Here is a 19,709-nt window from a genome sequence, read left to right as displayed (position 1 = left end):
TATATTTGAAGAGCTAACATAAATGAAAAACTTTCTCGTGCTTTTTTTGAAAAGCAAAGGCTACTGGAATATTTTAAAAATGTCATAATATTCAATAAACATTTACTTTCTTTAAAAAACATGTCTAAAATGTATTCGAGGCTATTTATACACTATTAAACAAAGAGTGAAAAACTTAACAACCGCATTCGATATTTGGTATTTGGTTTATATTTTATTCGGCTTCGGCCTCAAATTTTCATTTCGGTGCATCCCTAACATTTTACATAGTGAGGGGTTTGCATTTTTTCCCTCTCAGACATTAATCCATCAAATTGTTCACCGCCATTATTAGTTTCTCACCAATAATGAATTCCTATAAACTCAATATTCCTCAATCTGGAATATCGTTGGGCCTCCCTCCACAAACCTGCTTACAGTAAAGACTATTTGCTCAATCGCTGAAAACATCGATGGTGCAGTGAAATGACTGAATGGCAACTGAAAAAAAAGAAATCACTGCTGAACTCTTTTCATTTTGAGCAACAATTACTAAGACCTGACTCTGCCTTGGTGCACAGTTACATTCAGGTCATTTGTAACGCACAAGTTTCATTTTTTTACAAGTCAAAACAACACAGTGACGTTTTACCAGTGCTATCTATTGAATTATTTTATGATGATGTAGGCTTTTAAAAAATAAAAATAAAAAAATCTTATATAGTTCACAGTATTAAAGCGTGGCTTTAGAATTAATGCGTAACTGGTATTTGAAATCAGCTGATTTTTGAATAAGAGTCTCATGCTGTCTCACTGCAAGGAATTGGGAGTTATTTGTTTAGTATTCTCTATGAGTCATATTCTTAGCAGTCAATGGGATTTTAATTCTCTTTAAAGAGTAACTAAACCCCTGTTTTCTGCTGACCTGCCACTGGGAGGCAAATTCAAAAAAAGCCTTGATTATGGGCGTTACTGCTTACTACTTTTATTCACTGAGGTTTTTAATTTGTTTGTGATTATTTTTATTGAAAGGACTGAAACTACTTCCTAACTCCCTCAAACAACCCACCCAGTGAGCTTAAAGTGTATTTTCTGAGAATCTGAGCGCAGTCTATTCCTTTGTTTACCGAAAGCACAGCAGGTCCTCAATAATATGGGATGGTGTTAACAGATGAGGCTGTCTGTCATAGTTTGCTGATGTTCAGCCTTGTTCAGTAGCATACACCTTTATAATGTCATACACCAATCATATACTGCACCTACCAGCCCTCAGAGGTCCTCCTACCTCAGACACATAGTTTAAAGGTCCCATGTAATGCTATTTTTCACCCACAGTTTTTCTGAGCAGCTCTACACAAACAGGCTGATTTGTGGCCTACCTATGCATATTCATGAGTGGGCGTGTCTATAGATGGGACACTGACTTCCTCCTCCCCAAACGACCCGCCCTCCTCCCACCTACTCCGTAGCTGAGCTCATGCTGCTTTATAAACACGAGACAGAGCGTGGGGGCGGGGCGTTCGCCGGTACATACTGTACATAGTGGACTCTGAAATGCTCATCTTCGTGGGCGTGTCTGTTTACCTGTCAATCACGACAGAGAGCTTCCTGGAGGCGCGGCTTCTCCAGCTCAGTGCCACGTCAAATTTGTCATCAAAGTGGGAACGCGTCATCAAATTGGAGCGATGTGTTTGTGCTGACCCTGCAGTAAGAAAGGAGCAAATCACCCTCTAACTAACGATTGAGGGAATCAATGAAAAAAACACTTTGAGCATGTGTATGAAGCCCAAATAGCACTTTATGATGTTTAAAGCACAGAAAAGTTCATTTAGCTTAACATTCAATGTGAGCACGTGCATGTGAGGGGTCGAGAACGAGCAGGGAGACGTGATTGGTTAAAAAAAAAACAGTTGTTTTTTTTCCATTGGTCGATGTTATTACAGATCTCCAGCTGCTACAGATGACAGATGAAGTGTATCTCGAGGAAATTGCCTACCCTAGCTTTAACACAGTAGTAGGGGTGTGTATTGCCTGGCATCTGGCGATACGATTCGTATCCCGACACTTAGGTCATGGTACGATATGCTTTAGCCCGATATTAAAGTATAAGGCCATTGTTGCGATTTTTTTAATATATATATATGACTTAAGAAACAACTAATCTGTAAATGTGTACACCTTCATGAGAACATTTTGTATGAAATATATTTTATTGGCATATTTATAACAATACAATCTGCCTGTGGCTTTTAAGTTAATACTTTCTTTTTAGATTGTATTGAAAAAACACAAGCTGGTCAATATGCCCAGGTTAAAATTAAAAAAAAAAAATTAAAAAATTGATTTGTCACCAAATCAATTTTTTTTCAACACCCCTACCAAGTAGCATTTGTTTTTTCAAACAACTTCCTCCTGGGCAGTGAGATATGATGTAGTGCAGCACAAAAGACGTGGGTTTGATTCCTCCGTGGATTTGAACATGCGCTCTGACCTGTAAATGTACCTTAGTGTTTATTATGAAATGTACACTTTCACTTTTACTTTCTGTGCTTCTTTCGGTACTTGCTAAGGTATCGTTTACCTCAGTGTTCACTGTGAGAACTCTGGGACATCAGAAGTTGTTAAATTGTGGCATTTCTCAAACTTTTGGCTTCAGGTTTAAGATGATGCAGTTATCTGCTGAAGTTTTATCTCATTTTTTTTTCTCGCAACATGATGCAAAACAACAAATTTGTCTAGACCTGTATTTGTGAGCACAGCCCTATATACACTATATATACACTGAGCTGATGTGGCCTTAGACCTGCCAAAACCTGGTTAAGTCCAAATGAAAATCTATTCTGAGGTTGGAAGGTGAGGCCTACTCCTGCTGTTATTAGCGCCACTATCAAAGCACAGCTGTCTTTCGTGGTGTGTTAATCTATAAAGGTTAGCCATAATCTTTTTACTCATTCCACATCAAATTATGCTTGTTTTTTCAGACAAAAAGTGAAGGCTTGAGAATATCCAGGCGTTCAGCTCATATAGACTATGAGTCTGAAGTTCACTTCCCATCTTCTATTTACTTTAGGCATCAAATCCTACACATGCTGCTGCTCTGCTCATCTTTTAATTGAAGTTCTCCACACAGTAAGTAACAATCCAAATAATTCACAGGAGCTTCAAATTTCCTGCACGATTTTGCACATGCAGGTTTGAGTACATCAGGTTTATTTTCACAGGGTTTATTCATAAGCTTCTTTGACAGAGCAGACATATCATCTGACATTAGATAAACTGGAGATAATTCACATATTTTAACACAAAATGCACCAAAAATTGGTTCTTTAAATATTTAGTGATTCGGTTTAATCCTTTTTAGGACCATAACACATGTTTCAATAAAAACGACTTACCTTCAATGGGAGTATTTTTTTAGTCCAGGCCCTCGTGTACAAAAGGATGTGTACGCCGTTTTCCACAGCACAATACAAATATATAAAGACTAGGGCTGAACTTCTTAAACACTGTGAACTTAAAAGGACAGTACAAGACAGGACAAGGAAAAAAAAAACATTTTATTAGAAAATGGCATTTTCTGATATTGTGGTAATATTGCAAATGCAATTAATAGTTCAACCTTAATAAAAACTGAAATGCGTTAGGAAATGTGGGGTGCTTAATGGCAACTCCAGAGGTGACGTACAGACCTTTCTACAGCTGTTGATGTTTTTTGGTGACACAGTGGTGATGCTGGGATTTGAGACACAGCAGTGATTGTGTTTCATCTCATGTCGCCTTGTCTCAATTACAACAATGATAGGATATTTTATCAGGAATCCTTTTCTGATTTTTGGATATTATATTTCATATGGCAGTTTTAGATTTAAACTCTAAAGATTGATGGCGATATATACAGTGTAAAATAATTGAATTCATTAATTTAATTTTGGTATCTTCACTGTGAATTGAATCATATCTGCAATAGGTCTAATGATGTAAAGAATCTCTTCTTTCCTTTGTTACTGATGGTAACTTTTGAGGGGAATCCCAGTCCCAGTCTGATTTTAATATGATTTTATTATTCAAGTGGAGGCGTGGACAGGGAGGGAACACATATGGACTCATTTCCACTAATTTAAATATTTAAAGGAAATGTGCTTGGATTCATTCATACACACTATGGGTGAAATGATTTATCGTGCAACATGACATTGCGATATTAAAACGTCACAAGATATATTGTTGATGGTACTAACTACTGATATAGCAATATTGCAATATTGTGTAGACTGTTCTAGTTTCATGTTTTAAAGGGGACATATCATGCTAAATCCACTTCTTTAGCCCTTGAATGCATTTTGTTGTATAGTATGTTGTTGTATATTTTGTGTTTAGAAGTACAGAAAAGTTCAAATTAGTCTCTTCAGGTGCTCCATTGATATCTTTATATTCTGTTTTGGTCATATTTTTCAATCTGTTTTGATTTTTCTATTCTCTATTATGTTTTTTGAACGATAACGTCACAGTATTTGCAGCGGAACTGCCAACTTAGGACATCGACTCCAGGCCCAACACTTCGAGCAATCCGCCATTTTTATTTCTCGCTCTTATTTTGTAGTCCAAGCTCAAGGATGCAGAAGTTACAAGAGGATAAGTCAAAATGTTCGGTTGTTGGATGTAGTAACCCACACGCTTCATTACACCGTCTCCCAGCATCAGAACCTTGTCAGAGTGCCTGGTTGAGTTTTATTTTTCACGGAAATGTTTGTGTGCGTGAAGAACTTCAGGGATGACTGCTTCAGCAACCTCTGCCAGTATAAAGAAGGATTTGATGAAAGACTTTGTCTGATTGAGGGTTCAATTCCTTCTATCTTTGGAGGCGATGAACAGAGCACTTCGGTAAGCTGTAAATAACGCTAAAAAGTGTGATGATAAGACGTCCCTGTCATTGTTTTGTTAGCATTAGCAGTTGCACAGGTCTTCATATGTTAGCGCTGTGTGCTCGTTTTAGATCCTTGATGATATGGCCTACGTGATTTAATTTAAGTCTAAAGTTTTCATTAGTCATTTCATTTTGACGTTTTTGTCTCCGAAAAGACTGTATTAAAATGCATTTCGTGACGTTAGCTTGGCGCTAGCGTTAGCTCGGTGCTTGTGTTAGCTCACTTGTTAGGGTTCTGCAGGTTCATCATCATCATTTTCATCTCACTCCGCCGGGTCCGACTCTGGCTCAAACAAGTAAGGCTGGATGGACAAGTCTTCCGTTGTTGACATTTTGTAAATAACCTCTGAATAAAAAGTTTCTGCGCCGCTACATAACCGTATCTCTTCTATCAAACTACAAAAATGGCCGAACAGGGTGGAGTTGAACCGAGTGTCACTTCTGCAACCTGGAGAGGGGGCGGGGTATGAAGTGTCTCATTTGCATTTAAAGAGACTGCACCAAAACGAGTTGCTCTCAGAAGCACATCAGAAAAGGGGTAGAAAAGGGGCCTGTGGAGCTATAATAATGAGGGATTCAGACCCAAGCATTGCAGTTCCGCTTTATATAGACCACAACTGTATGATTTATATGTAAAAAAGGAAGGATTTACATGCATGATATGTCTCCTTTAAACATTTTGTTATACAAAATTCATGTACAGATTTTCTGAAGAATGTCATAATGATGACATGATTTGGTTTTATTTTTAGACGGCCATGATTTTTCAGTTTCTGATTTTGCGTTCTATTTGGAGAGTGGCACTTTTTGCACTTGAAATCTGAAAAAAATGGTCCTATTTATGTTATTGTTTCTTTTATATTTTATATCCACCTGCGTTAAAAAGGTTATAGCAAGAAAATATATAAGTATGCCCAGAGTTAAAGTGAAATTAAAGCATTGTTGTTTTTCGAATATCATTTTTTCCTCTCTTAAAAATAATCTTATATTATTATTGTGAGCCCACTATCGCATGGACTTATATCGTCCCACCCCTAGTACGCACAGGTTCATACACCTTAATGTTTTTACGTCTTTTTCTGGATTGGTGCGTATGCCTTTTTCCACTCCTTTTTCCTGTAAGTCTTTCTACATGGGCCCCTGCTCTCCATCCTCTGATTGACATCGTACTCAGTGAGGGGTTCGAAAAAAAAGAAAAGCTGTGTCTAATTAAAGAAACCCGAGGCTTACTAGAGGAATGTTTAAAGCAACAAACATTATATCTGGAGGCAATTTCTCTCTACACATGTTCTGAGCAGTTTCTTTGAAGTGATGACCACCTCAGGTCAGATCTAGAATGGCTTCATCACATGAAAATCTATTAAAGAGGTGCGTTGTTCTGTTGACACAAGTGTAACAAGGAAACAATCGAGCTCTGTGAATCCCAAGCAGCGGTTCCCGAAGCACAAATCTACCTACTGTTACTCTGAGCTGAAGCTTTTCATTATCATTACTTTAGTGTCTTTATCTAAGGGTAATATTCATATCTACCGAATGTCCAACAGCATGAAATCATTCTAAGAGTCTGCTCAGACATCCATAAAAAGGTGCCCAATGGGTTCTTTACAATGAACACCTCTCATAACTCTGAAAACTTAATGTACCAGCAATTAAACACAATTGTAACCATTCATCTAAGAGTGCAGGACACCTAAGAGCAGGGGTGGGGAATCTTTTTCATATCGAGGGCCATTTATATTTTTATAAAACTCACCGAGGGCCACACTATTATATAAGTCTATAACCACTCTGTTAAGGATTGCTGCCTTTCTAAGCATGTGAGGCTCACCTATCGCGATGGTTGGAACTGTTTCTCTTTGGCGAGGCACCTGATATCTGCTGGCAGTGATGATGATGCTTCTCGAAGCTGGTTTTCTAAGTTTGGGTCAGTCAGTCTTGAGCGGAAGTGAGACTTTGAATTTTTAGTTAAATGGCATTGTTCTGAATAGTTTATCAAGGGATTCTTTTGACAATGAAAAATAAAATAAAAAAAAAAAAATGGAATAATGGAATATTTTTCAGTCATCATTTGTCTACAGTCCCATTTTGTAAAGTAAATCGTGAGAGAATCGTATTGTGAACCCAGTATCGTGAATCGAATCATATCGGGAGTTGAGTGAATCGTTACATCCCTATTAAATGGCGTAGCAAACATGGAGTGTTGGTCTAGTGGTTAACTCATTGAGTGCCATTCACATCTATAGACGTGAATTGTGTTTTTCGGCTGGGGTTGCTAGGAGACAGTGTGACGAAGCTCTCAGGTGAATATCTAACTTGTACAATGATGTGGTGACATGTAGGTGGCAGCAGTGCACGAGAGTTGATGTTGAAGCTCCCAGCAGCTCACACTCGACCAGAGCATGTGTGGAACCGAAGTTGACTATTGAGAGTGTCGTGATGGTGAGATAAAATATACATTTACATGGCTACGTAGACTTGATATATGATACAAGTCAATAATCAATATCCGTATCTGCAAAGGAGGAAGATCAGCGTACATTTCGAACATGTTCATAATCCATCACAGGCCTAAGACTGAAGAGGATTGCAGTTGCTTTGCGATGTATTTTGCAACATTAGGCGTGAATTAAAACCTTGCCTTTTGGACAGAAAAAAAAACATTCTACACACGTATCTTGAGCTGAATGTTTGGAGGTCTTTTACTGACAGTAGAAAGTATGTTTTCTATACACTGTGGATGGACTACTAAACTAATAACAGAACATGAACAGAGAGAAACCAATTACACATGAATCCAATAAGCTTCTAAGAGCTTTCAACATATCAAATGAGAGAGTGAATCTAGCATAATGTACTGTATCTACTATCTGTATATAAAACATTGCTGCTCACGTCACAACATATAATACTATTTATTCATAGTTTTTTTATGGCCTTTTTTCATTTCTAACATTGGGTTAGGAAGCAAGGTTCAGAAGTCGTGTTTTTTTACATAAAAAATGATCAAAACAAAGTTGGTGACTTAATGTAAATACATTTAGAGAAGTTATACACCTAAATCATTACCAAATATTCTATAGAGGTACATTTAGCATGCAGCTAATAGATGATAAGTGGAGTGAAGGCATTTTCTTACATCAAAAAAACATCTTCACAGCTTTCAGTAATTTCATCAGTGAAAGTGATTCCAAATATTCTCACTTTTAATTTTCTTCTGGGGTGACGGATAAGGAAACGTCTTCTTCTCAGAAATACTGTATTACATCCATTTCAGATTGTAAATGTGCTTTCTTTAATTTAATTTCTTACTTTCATTCAGTTAGCAATTAGCATTTCTGTCCCAAATATGTTTTTCTTGAAAAAAAATCCTAAAACTGAATAAAACTTTGATTCAGGTTGAATTTCTCTCTCTGTCTCTCTCTCTACAGATGACACATCAGCTAAAGAAGTCAGCAGGGTGGGTGTTTCCTTGTTTTCAATATGTGACAATAAACACATAAGTTATTGTTTATATGTATTGTAGAATATTTATTCTCAGAGTTTAGACGGATTATTATTATTATTATTATTATTTTTGGGCTAACAGAGCCAACAGTGACAGAGGAGCCGTAGTTTTACCTTGTTTGGCTTGACCTCGTTTTTACTCCCTGTTAAATCATGCTTTGTGTTTGCGTTTGCATTATGACATAAAAGAAAGGAAAAAAAAATCCTTAGAAATATATACACTTGTACCCTTTGTTGAGATGCAGCAAAAGTATTGTTGATAAGTGTCCAGATTTGGCTGCATTACCGCATGTGAACTCGTTGGAAATAAGGTTATCAGAATGAGTAGATCCCTGTTTCTACACATATGTTCACAACTTTGTTACCCACACCTTCAGGAGGCTGAGTGCCAGTGCCCACAGGACGAGTTAAAGGGACTTACACACAGGAAGAGATTTAAAAGTGGGGGCAGCGGGGGGTGGGGGGGGGGGCACCGTGCGTCATCCATACGTTTGCACCAACAGGAAGTGGGAGGATTGGAGGCGTCCTGTGGGGGAAGCTTTTCTCGTGCGCCACTTTCTGTGCCTTACTGTCCTCACCCTCTTCGCAGGCGCAGAAATAGACGTCGCTGTGGCTTGGTAGAGGCTCTTACATAACCACACTGAAGCTGAGCCGCAGAGGCTGAAATGGCACTAATCAGATCTGTTAGGCTCCAGTGGTCTTTTCCCAGTATTGCATGGAGATCCCCCAGTTTAAAGGGGAAGGGGAGATCATTCAGTATCAATGAAATCAGAAATCATCCTCATCACTCCAAAAGAAGTCCAGAAAAATCCTGTTGTGACTTTGTGCTTTTATTGTGGGCCACAGTGACTACAGACTGGATGAAGTCACACACTGAACTGTACTTACGTCTCTGTATGTTTATGAAATTAACAATGCGTGTCTTGTGTCCACCAGTACCAGGACACAAATATGCAGGGTGTGGTGTACGGACTCAACAGCTACATAGAGCAGCGCCTGGACACTGGAGGAGACATCAAACTTCTGCTCTATGAGTTGTGCAACATCATCAAAACAGGTAAACGCAGAGATCACCTTGTTTATCATCAAAAACAATGACAGGAGAACCAGTTATTAGGAAGTACTGTAGATCCATTTTGACATGTCCGTGACATAGCTTTTTACTCCCTGCACTGCAACAGGCTTATCCCTAAAAAGTAGGCGTGGTTGCAGCGCAATCCAATGTCCGGTAAAGGATTAGATAACAGACTTTGTTCCACGAAAGATAGTGATATACATCGCAGGCAGCGTCCGGCGCAGATTGCGGCACAATGCTAGTTTTCACCTGCATGAAAAGGTTTTTAAACATACAGGTTTTTACCACACAGAGGAAATTCTAAATGACATTTGTGTGTATACTGTACTTGTGCCACCGCTTATTCACAGATGAATAAAATGGCTGTAATCCTGAGCGCATTGGTTCCCCACCTACCTTTAGGGACAGCACACCTTCCGTCCACACCTTGACTAATTAATAACTCATCCTCTAGGTGCACCGTGCATATTGGGGCCTCTAACATTTAAATCAAAGCAGAGCTACAGTATTTTACAAAGGAAATACACCAAACAAGTTACATTTTTGAAACTTTGTTTTTCTTTTTCTCGACAGACTTTGTTTGTGCCTTTCAATGCACATCAGTTTATTTACATCAAAATAAAATTCAAGCCATGGATCATTCTCTGTATGATAGGATTTTTATTACATCTCACCAGAGTTCATGAGAAATGGACGGCGCTTTACAGACACGTTAAAGTAAAGCGGGCACTGGTCGGCTCTGATTTAGGAGTCAGGGATGATTTGCGTAGTTTTTGGCCAGGTTGGACGGTGTTTAGGTGGTGTGTGAAGAGGCCAGGATGAGAGTGGGAAGGACATTTCAGCATAATAAACGTCCTTTTCCTCACGATGACAGCGTATAAACCCGATTCTGTCTATTTCCGCTTTAGATTCCGTGATTCCATTAACGTGGATTTTATAGCGCCCCAGTGTAGTTGTTAGCGCACTCAGAGACTCGCTTTAGCGCACACAAGCATGTGTCCTTTAACCATCTCTGATTGGCCAGCAGCCCAGGAAGGCGATTCTGATTGGTGAACATATATATCACTCAAATGATGGTGACGGAAGGAAAAACCTCCAGCATCTGTGGTTACGTTATCGTAGTATGTGAAAACCTTAATATCGATGCGATTAAGGTTAATCGTTCAGCCTTATCGTGAACCTACCATTAATGTAAGAATAGCATGGCATAATTCCTTCCGATGGTCTATCAAATTAAAGCTCATGCATTTCTTACAGGAATTGATTAATTCATTTAATTTATTTATTTTCTTATGAGAATGTTTCTTTGTCTCGGAACTTACTCACTTCAAAACTTCAGTTGAACTGTATTTGTGCACTGTACGTACTCCTTTACCAGAGGCTCTCATGTCATGATGAATGATATTGTGACCCAAATATCAGTGTCAAGTGGAATTGAAACAGAGGCCTGGAAATGAGATGAACTGGATGCCAGTCAAAGCCCGCGGCCAAATCCTGCTGGAATTTGTCACATGTCTGACGTCGTCTCTGTTCCTCTTGTGTAAATATTACTAGAAAGAGAGAGAGAGCAGAGTGCATTGTTGGTACAGTACTTGATGCATTGAACTCAGTGTGTATCCTGTGTGTTTCTCTGTCGACAGCAACAAAAGCTGATGGATTTGCACTTTACTTTTTGGGAGAATGCAACAATGTGAGTGTTGGTCATCGCCGTTTGTGTACAGAAAACAGGTGTTCTCCTTCTCCTAACACCGTGTATGTGTTCCTCAACAGACCTTATGTTTATTCACTCCAACGGGGGCCAAGGACGGTCCTCCAAGCCTCATCCCTTCTGGTCCCGTTGCATTAGGAACAACCATCGCTGCTCACGTCGCAAAGACTCGCAAAACACTGCTAGTAGAAGACATCAAGGGGGTACGGAACGTTACAGTTTTTCATCTGTACTAGATCTGGTGTCATATGGAGTTAAATATAGGGACACTTTATTAGCCAATTTTAGAAAAGATTACATTACGTACATCCTTTGTTTACATTTTACATCCTAAACAGAACTTGTGGAAAATACAGCTTTTGTTTGTATAGTTTTCTGCTCTTTTAATCTGGTTGCAAAACGTTTCATCCTTTTTTTTTATTTAATGTTTGAAATAAAAACAAAGGGGGAAGGAAAACATAGACAAGAGCTGCATGGGGATAAAGATGTCTCTTTTTTCCCCCAATGTTGCTTTTTTTTTTGTTTTTGCTTTGTTTTTTTCTGTTTTGTGTATATGTACAGAAAAATGTTAGTTGAAATTATTTCGTTGAAATATAATATTTATTTAATCTCACCAAGAGTGGTTGATAATCTGTGTATGAAGTTATTGATTGTAATAAATGTCTTTATTTGTCCCAGAAAATTAGCTAAACATACACGATGCATACAGTAACACTATAAAATTGGGAAATCTTTAATTTTGACTAATAATTTACTTCTTTTTTTTTGGACACATTTCACACAAGTGACAATAACAAGACTAGGATTTGAAAAATACATTTACTATTACTATTACTATTTACTGTTTACATTACTAACTATAATTTAGTCACATGCGACAACATCAATCAGAACTCATGTGATCACGTGGTGTGTGTGTTGATCAATGTGGGGGTAATTTAATCTTAATTCAGAAACTTATGCTTTATATTTTAGTTAACTATCTGTAAAAGTTGATTAAAATATTAATGTCATTTAGTTGACTAAAACTAGACTAAACTAAAATAGTCCTGATGACTGAATTTGGACTAAAACTAAGTTGCGTTTTAGTCTATAACACTATGACTAAAACTAAAGTTATCACTGGTGCCACATCAACCGAGGAGGAAAACAGAGTGTGGCTGAAAGAGAGGAAATGTGTGCTAGCAATAAAATATAAACAAAAACAAAATATCACATATACTATCCAGTTACAATTATGGCAATGGACTGTTTTTAATATAACAAACTCCAGTCTCACATGGCTTTGATCCATGTTTTCTAGTTTCTCCCACCATTGAAACATGCACATCTGGCACAGATTTGGAAAATTATGTCCAAATGTGAAGGCATGCTGGTCTCTAATTTTGTATTTCAACTTCTTCAAAGACAATAAAAAAAATAAAATAACACCTTTACCTAAACCAAACTAGATCTAATGAGTGAGATTACCTCTAATCGCGCTAACTTCCGGGGATTTAATCAGTATGTATGACGTTAGCGAAGCTCGCTAACGTCTTACGGAGCTAAATCACCATGGTAACTTAGGCTGAACGACTAACCTGGTTGGGAGCAGGTTTTGCTCAGGAAAGGATCTTAGCGAGTACTAAAGCCCCGCCTCCTGACCAATCAGTTCTGTTAGAAAACGACCTGCCCATTGATCGAAGATCCTGGGTGGTGCAGATCTGACAGCAGCGTTTTGGAAAGAACGATTAATAATGGATAAATGCAATCCTTTCATTTACTGATGACATCCTTTAGGAAAGATATAGATTTATATCCCCCGCGACTCTGAAAATGGATGGATGGATGGATGGATGGATAGATTTATATCTGATGGACTGATCTACAATCAGCTGATGAAGCCTATATCTCCGTATGCACGGATGGGTGAAGTCATTGATTAATTAATTTGTTAATTAATTCATTCGTATACGCTAGTGAGGCTTTTAGTTATTCATCATTTTAAACGTAAGTAACATCTAACCTGGTCGGGACCAAGTTATGAAGTGGATCAAATATGAGCGAGTATAAAAGCTCCGCCTCCTGGTGCGCGCTGCACTAACACTGTTGCTCTTCGCTGTCATCATGGATTTAAATTCAATGTATTTGTTAAAGATCATAAGCCGTTCCTTCATGTAAAGATCCTCGTTCTGCCAGTTTTCTCCATTGTATTGATTGGTCAAACGCTGCAATCTCCACCCCTTTTATGTGAACGCACACGTATCGAGGCTGAAAACACTTGGCTTAAATTAACGTGTTGTTATCGACCTTTGTAGGACAGCTTCTCTCTGACAGGGAAAGTTTGGTTAGGTGATCCCGCTAAGGGAGATTAATCCAGGATATAATGATCTAGCTTCGTAGCATAGGCCCTAATGTACAAGTGACACTTTTGTTGGTGCTCTAGTAACATCTGGAGCTTTAATGTGTTTCAGGACGAGCGGTTCCCTGATGGCACAGGGCAGGACTCAGGGATCCACGTTCACTCTGTCATGTGCCTCCCCATTCTCACTGCCATTGGGGACCTCATTGCCATCCTGGAGCTACAGAGGCACTGGGGCAAGGAGCCCTTCAACCTCAGCCACCAGGAGGTCAGTGTGACCCAAAGCAGCAGTAGGAGGCTCACACAAGGACACGTAACCCTCAATCTGGACTGATTTAAAATCTCTGCACTGAAACATGGAAAAGTACTTCAGAGCAGTGTTTTTGTTTACTTTTTGCTTTAGAGTCTTGAAAGGGCTAAACCAGTGTTTCTCAAATGGGGGTACGAGGGAGGGAGTGGAAAATGAACAAATAAAGTGTCACCTCAGGTGTGAGATGACCGGAAATGATCAAAACTATAGAAATAAATCTATTTAGGGGCCACTAAATTAGTATTTTTTAACCTTGGGTCGGGACCCCATGTGGGGTCGCCTGAAAATTTTTTTAAATTAAAAAATATTCTGGAAATTTTGTATTTATTATTCTTTTTTTTAAATTAAAACAGCAATCAATCTTAAACAACAGCATTTCTATTCTTTTACTTTGATAAATATACATCTAGTTCAACTAAAATCTAGTAAAAAAAATAAAAAAAATAAATCAGAGCTCAAACATGATGAAATTATTTCTAGAAAAAAATGGTCTTTGGGGTCGCCAGAAATTCTTGATATCAAAATGAGGTCATGATCCCAAAAAAGGTTGGAAACCAATGTTATCACTCATTCATTCCATCATTATGCTTTATAGATGTTGTTAAATAGTTTGAAAATAGTTGGACAAAGGGGTGTACCGGTACTTGGATTCAGAAATACGATAAAGAAGGATGTTTTAACCACTGGCCTAAACTATTGACAGTGATTATCTTTGTTTTATTTTAAGATTGTAACAATAATTTGTTTGATTCTAATGCGTGTTGTTTCTTAGATTTTTCTGCAGTAATGTGCAGCAAATCTTCACTTTCTCTTCCAGGTTGCAACGGCTAACTTGGCATGGGCATCGGTCGCCATTCATCAAGTGCAGGTGGGCAGAGTTGGTCTGAGGTTCAAGTTTGAAATTGTATCGTTGTATTTCCCCTAAGAATGGTCTGGAAACAAGAACAAAACTAGCCCTTCCTCCTATTTTTCACTTGGATGACTTTGTTTGTTCTGGTTCTGCACTGGTGTTTTCACCTGTGTAATCCACTGTGTACTGGGGAGAGTGGTTTCAATGAGCCCAGTCCAATCAACGGAGCCATAGGTTCCCTGTGGACGTCATTACGCCCCAGTGCTGTTTTTATATGGACAGATAGCATAACACCTCAGAGAAGCTGTGTCCCACTGCTACTCTGGCCACTGTGGATCTGACAATGTGTTACAGCAGCACTCCACCTCTCCTCCACCTCTCCTCCACCTCTCTGTTACAGCGCTGCTCCTACAAATCCAGCAGGTGGCCTGCAGCCAAGTGCGTAGGAAGCAAACCTGTTCCAGGATGCCAAATGTGTGCATTGGGAAGCTTTTAACACATCTGTCAGCCTGATTTTGACCCTTTTTGTTGCTAGGTGTGCAGAGGCCTCGCCAAACAGACTGAGCTCAATGACTTCCTGCTAGATGTGTCAAAGTAAGGGCTGCTCAATGAATGACGTTCAAAGTCACTTATGAATTGGTTTTAATTTAATGCTGTCAATCACGTCTGGGTTCAACCACAGCAATGTGCTCGTACAACAGAGGAAATGACAGATTTACGTGCTTTCTTATACCTTCAATGTTAATACGCAACTTCTTTTTGCACAGAACATACTTTGATAGCATTGTGGCAATAGATTCTCTACTTGAACATATAATGGTGAGTGGATTTTTTCTTTTCACACATCTGCTTCACATTAACCTCAGGGCTACACATATAGGGAGTGTGTGTTAATCCCAACACATGACACGCCATGACATATTTTGTTAGTTCAGCACAGAAAGTGGAAATCTACTCAATTCCTGATCATAAACGGCAATTATTATCATGAATAATGAAAGTTTATGACTTCTATACACACCTATTATGATCAGACTCACTGCTAAAGTTTTTCTCTGCTGACTCCTGAGGGGTGTTCCATAAAGCGGGTTATGTTCGGGCTCAAATGAGCGAAACTCTGAGTATGCGAGGTATGTTTTTTTCTGAGTATGTCACCATAGCAACATTGTCCGTGAACTAACCCTGCTCTCTGGCAGGTTTTATCAAAGAAACCCTGGGTTTCTACCTGGCTCCGCCCACCTGAGCACAGTTTCTCAAAGACACTTGTGGATTTGTGGACATTGTGGATTTGGAGCATTAGGGAGGGACACTGAGAGGTTGATCTGCATTAAAACGCCTACTGACGTCTGTAGTAAAGTACCCTAGAGACAAACCTGTGGAGAATGTAAAGGGTGAGAGGACAGGAGATGACAATTTAAATGAATTTGCTTTTGGTGGCGTGATGCATTATGACACTGCTCTTGGAAGCAACGGGTTGCGGGTTTGTGGCCTGCTTCAGACTTTTTTTAATGACATATTTTTTGGACGTTGAGATGACTCTTGCGACAATATTACGTTAAAAATCAATATAAATGATGCGATATCAAGTGGCAGTCACTGTCTTTATAGCCAGTGTAACGGGAGGCCTCTCTATGCAGCCACCCTATGCTGCTGCCACATCTCTCCAGACACATTTTATTTATATTATTCCCCGCTCATCATGTCACCGAAGAGATAAAGTGATGAAGCGACCAAAAAGTGTGACTAATCACGGGTGATTTCAGCCGCTATAGTCACTGAAGATGCGTTCAGTGTGAACGCACCTTTAGAAGAGGCTCATATTCCTCAAACGCCCGCTTATTTCACCCATCAGGGTGAATAAATCACTTTCTTCTGGTTACCATGGTAGTTCGTGTAACCGTCGATCCATTGATGAAGGCTTTTTATCGCGCGCGCGCACGGAAGTAACCCAAGGTTTACATACTCAGGGTTGATTGACCCACTTCATACCAGCTGTAATGGAATCCGATACCTAGAGTTTCCCATGGGTAAGTTGACCCAGAGTTTATGGATAAACTCAGAGTTTGTTAACCCTCCTTTATGGAATACACCTCAGATGTAAAGCAAAGTGTAGTCACTTCACTTTTCATATTTACCATACTTAAACATGTTCAAAACAAGTACCTTTTCTGTGGGTTGGTCTCTCTAATCTTTATTCTAAAACACATTTAAAAATACTGATTTTCATTCAATATGAACAACGATGTTGCCATTTGTCTCTAAAATGAATGTTTTTTTTTTATTATTCACCGCACTCCATGTTGTTGACAGATATATGCAAAAAACCTGGTGAATGCAGACAGGTGCGCACTCTTCCAGGTAGATCACAACAACAAAGAACTATACTCAGACCTGTTTGACATCGGAGAAGAGAAAGAAGGCAAACCTGTCTTTACGAAAACCAAAGAAATTAGGTACATATGCAGCATACAGCATGTTTCCCCAAAACTGTGCATACGTTTGACTCCAAAAGCATCGTTCAAGAAGAGTTTTCTTACTGAAGATTATTATTATCATTCATAGGTTTGATTTTATTTTGCTCAAAATAAAGCCGTGATTCTATCTTGTTGTGTTTTTCCTGCAGGTTTTCTATAGAGAAAGGAATAGCTGGTCAAGTGGCTCAAACAGGGGAGGTCTTAAATATCGCTGATGCCTATGCAGACCCACGGTTCAATCGGTAACAAACCTGCTGCTGTGTGTTTAACTCAGAGACCGTCAACATGAGATCAAGCTGATGCCTTCTGTTGTTGTGTTTTTGCAGAGAAGTGGACCTAAAAACCGGCTATACCACGCGGAACATACTGTGCATGCCCATCGTGAGCAGGGGGACTGTTATCGGAGTGGTGCAGATGGTGAACAAACTAAGCGGAAGTGCCTTCACTAAAACAGACGAGAACAACTTTAAGATGTTTGCTGTATTTTGTGCCCTGGCCTTACACTGTGCAAATGTGAGTAAAGTGTTTTGCAGAGGTGTAAAGAGTACTGATATATGCTACTCAGAACTTTCACCCCCCATTGTTATTTTGGTAATACATCTCGCCTTGCATACAGTAAACAACTTATATATAAACTTAAAACGAAAGAGACGAAATACTTGCACAATTGAACTTATTTTGTTTTACACAAAGGCATCTGTATCAAATAAAAGGTTTGTCAAAATGTACAATTCTTTTTCAAATAAAATAACACCATTTAGAGATGCTTTCTCGTCATGGGTTACATTGTGATTGTGGAATCTTCTGGTGATGTATTCGATGCTTTTTTGGCGTAGTGCATTACGTTTAATCTGGTTGGTCGGCTATGATGTGATGCATTTAATTAGCAAATGGCAAAAAATGAAATGACCAAACAGCAAAGCCCATTGATAATTTAAAAACAATATTATAATATCACACACATGCACGCACTTACACACACACACACACACACGCTCACACTTATTGTATTATAATGTATACGATTTGTAAATACTGTCTATGATCTACCTATGGCATTTTTTCTGTAATTGTCTCTGTCTTTGTGTTGTATGTGACAAAAAAAAAAAATATATATATATATATATATATATATATATTTATATTTATTTAAATATACAGTATATATATAATTTGAAGACAAATAAATTATAATTTACTTAATAACAGTTGGCTGTAAAATGTAAAGAATTACTTTGCTTTTTTTAAAACTTACTTAAGTACAAGCAAAAATTACTGACTTACAAAAATACTCAAAAAAAGTACAAGTACCCATAATAGCAACTCATTTACAGTAACGTGAGTACTTGTAATTTGTTACTTTCACCTGTTTTCGAAGCAGCTTCTGTTCAATTAGGACCAATTACGATTACAGTGATAGCATTTTTTCCAATTACAATTAAAATTGCTATTATTGTTTTCCCCCTGACCCCATCCCTGGCTGGTGTTGTCCTGAGGTTGGTCGTTGAAAGCCACACATTCTCAATCCCAACTCGTCACATATCGACGTTCTGGAGGGTACCTGTGGCTAAGGGTCGGCCCGTGGAAACAGTTGTTTTTATGACATTTTTAGTGAGAAATGTACTCATAACTTATGGTTAGGTTAGGTTTAGGGTTAGAAGTCTTATTTTGAAAAGTTGCTTATTGACCCTTAGTGTCATAGTGATGCTGAAAGGTTAGGTTTAGGTTTAGGTTTAGAGGTTTGGTTAGGTTAGGTTAGGTTAGGTTTAGGATTAGGGTTAGGGTTAGGTTAGATTTAGGGTTAGAAGTCTTATTTTGAAAAGTTACAGTGAAAAAAAGCTTACGGACCCCGGTTTGGTTAGGTTAGGGTTAGGTTTGGTTAGGTTAGGTTAGGTAAAGCAATGTGTTTTCTCGATGAGACCCCCCGGGGGGATTCCAGGACCCCCTCAGTTGAACAGGGAATCAAAGGCCATTCATCCAAAAGGGTTTTGTGAGTTTGTATCAGTATAGTGCCGTGTCAGTGCAGTGTTGTAAATATGGGACAAGGAACAGCGTGGGGGGGATGGTTGCACCCCGCCCATTCTGTGTCTGTTTGGACACCCTGTCGTCAAATGAATGTGTCGTGTGGTATGGTATGAGGGTTCACAGCTGAGGGACAGAAGCAGGAGCCTGTTTGGGCTTCACCACAGTTAGGGTTAGGGTTAGGGTTAGGGCTAGTAGTCGTATTTTGAAAAGTTGCGGTGAAAAAAGCTTACGGACCCTTAGTGTCACATAGTGACGCTGAAGGGTTAGGTTAGGGTTAGGGTTAGGGTGAGACTGTCTGACTCACCTGGCAAACCTGCGTCACAAATGATGCGAACATGAATATTTTAGGGAAAGCAATTGTAATTCTTTTGGGATTGATTAAAGAAAGTGTCAGGCCTGGACTGTCTCCCTCCCACTCATCTTTGCAGAGGATAGGAACACAAACCAGATGTGGAAGCTCTTCTTTGGAAGTGCTCTGATAATAACTTAGCATTGTCAGACCCCTTTGAAAGCTCTGCC

The 19,709-nt window shown here is 38.9% G+C and overlaps 1 protein-coding gene across 3 annotated transcripts in view; it reads left to right on the top strand.

Annotated features, from left to right (window-relative positions):
- Positions 1-19,709, top strand: part of pde10a (phosphodiesterase 10A) — a 75,352-nt gene that overhangs the window by 45,678 nt on the left and 9,965 nt on the right. For all 3 annotated transcript variants that reach the window (XM_028469244.1, XM_028469242.1, XM_028469243.1), the window contains exons 3-13: positions 8,332-8,360; positions 9,344-9,464; positions 11,123-11,172; positions 11,253-11,393; positions 13,644-13,799; positions 14,659-14,709; positions 15,227-15,285; positions 15,459-15,510; positions 17,002-17,144; positions 17,315-17,407; positions 17,492-17,678. In XM_028469244.1, the coding sequence (XP_028325045.1) occupies positions 8,332-8,360; positions 9,344-9,464; positions 11,123-11,172; positions 11,253-11,393; positions 13,644-13,799; positions 14,659-14,709; positions 15,227-15,285; positions 15,459-15,510; positions 17,002-17,144; positions 17,315-17,407; positions 17,492-17,678 (1,082 nt within the window). The remainder of the gene's footprint in view (positions 1-8,331; positions 8,361-9,343; positions 9,465-11,122; positions 11,173-11,252; positions 11,394-13,643; positions 13,800-14,658; positions 14,710-15,226; positions 15,286-15,458; positions 15,511-17,001; positions 17,145-17,314; positions 17,408-17,491; positions 17,679-19,709) is intronic.

The sequence above is a fragment of the Gouania willdenowi genome, chromosome 15 (genome assembly GCF_900634775.1).
Source record: "Gouania willdenowi chromosome 15, fGouWil2.1, whole genome shotgun sequence".
NCBI classification, from domain to species: Eukaryota; Metazoa; Chordata; class Actinopteri; order Blenniiformes; family Gobiesocidae; genus Gouania; species Gouania willdenowi.
Note: the sequence above shows the minus strand (reverse complement) of the source record. Positions and strands in the feature narration are given on the sequence as shown.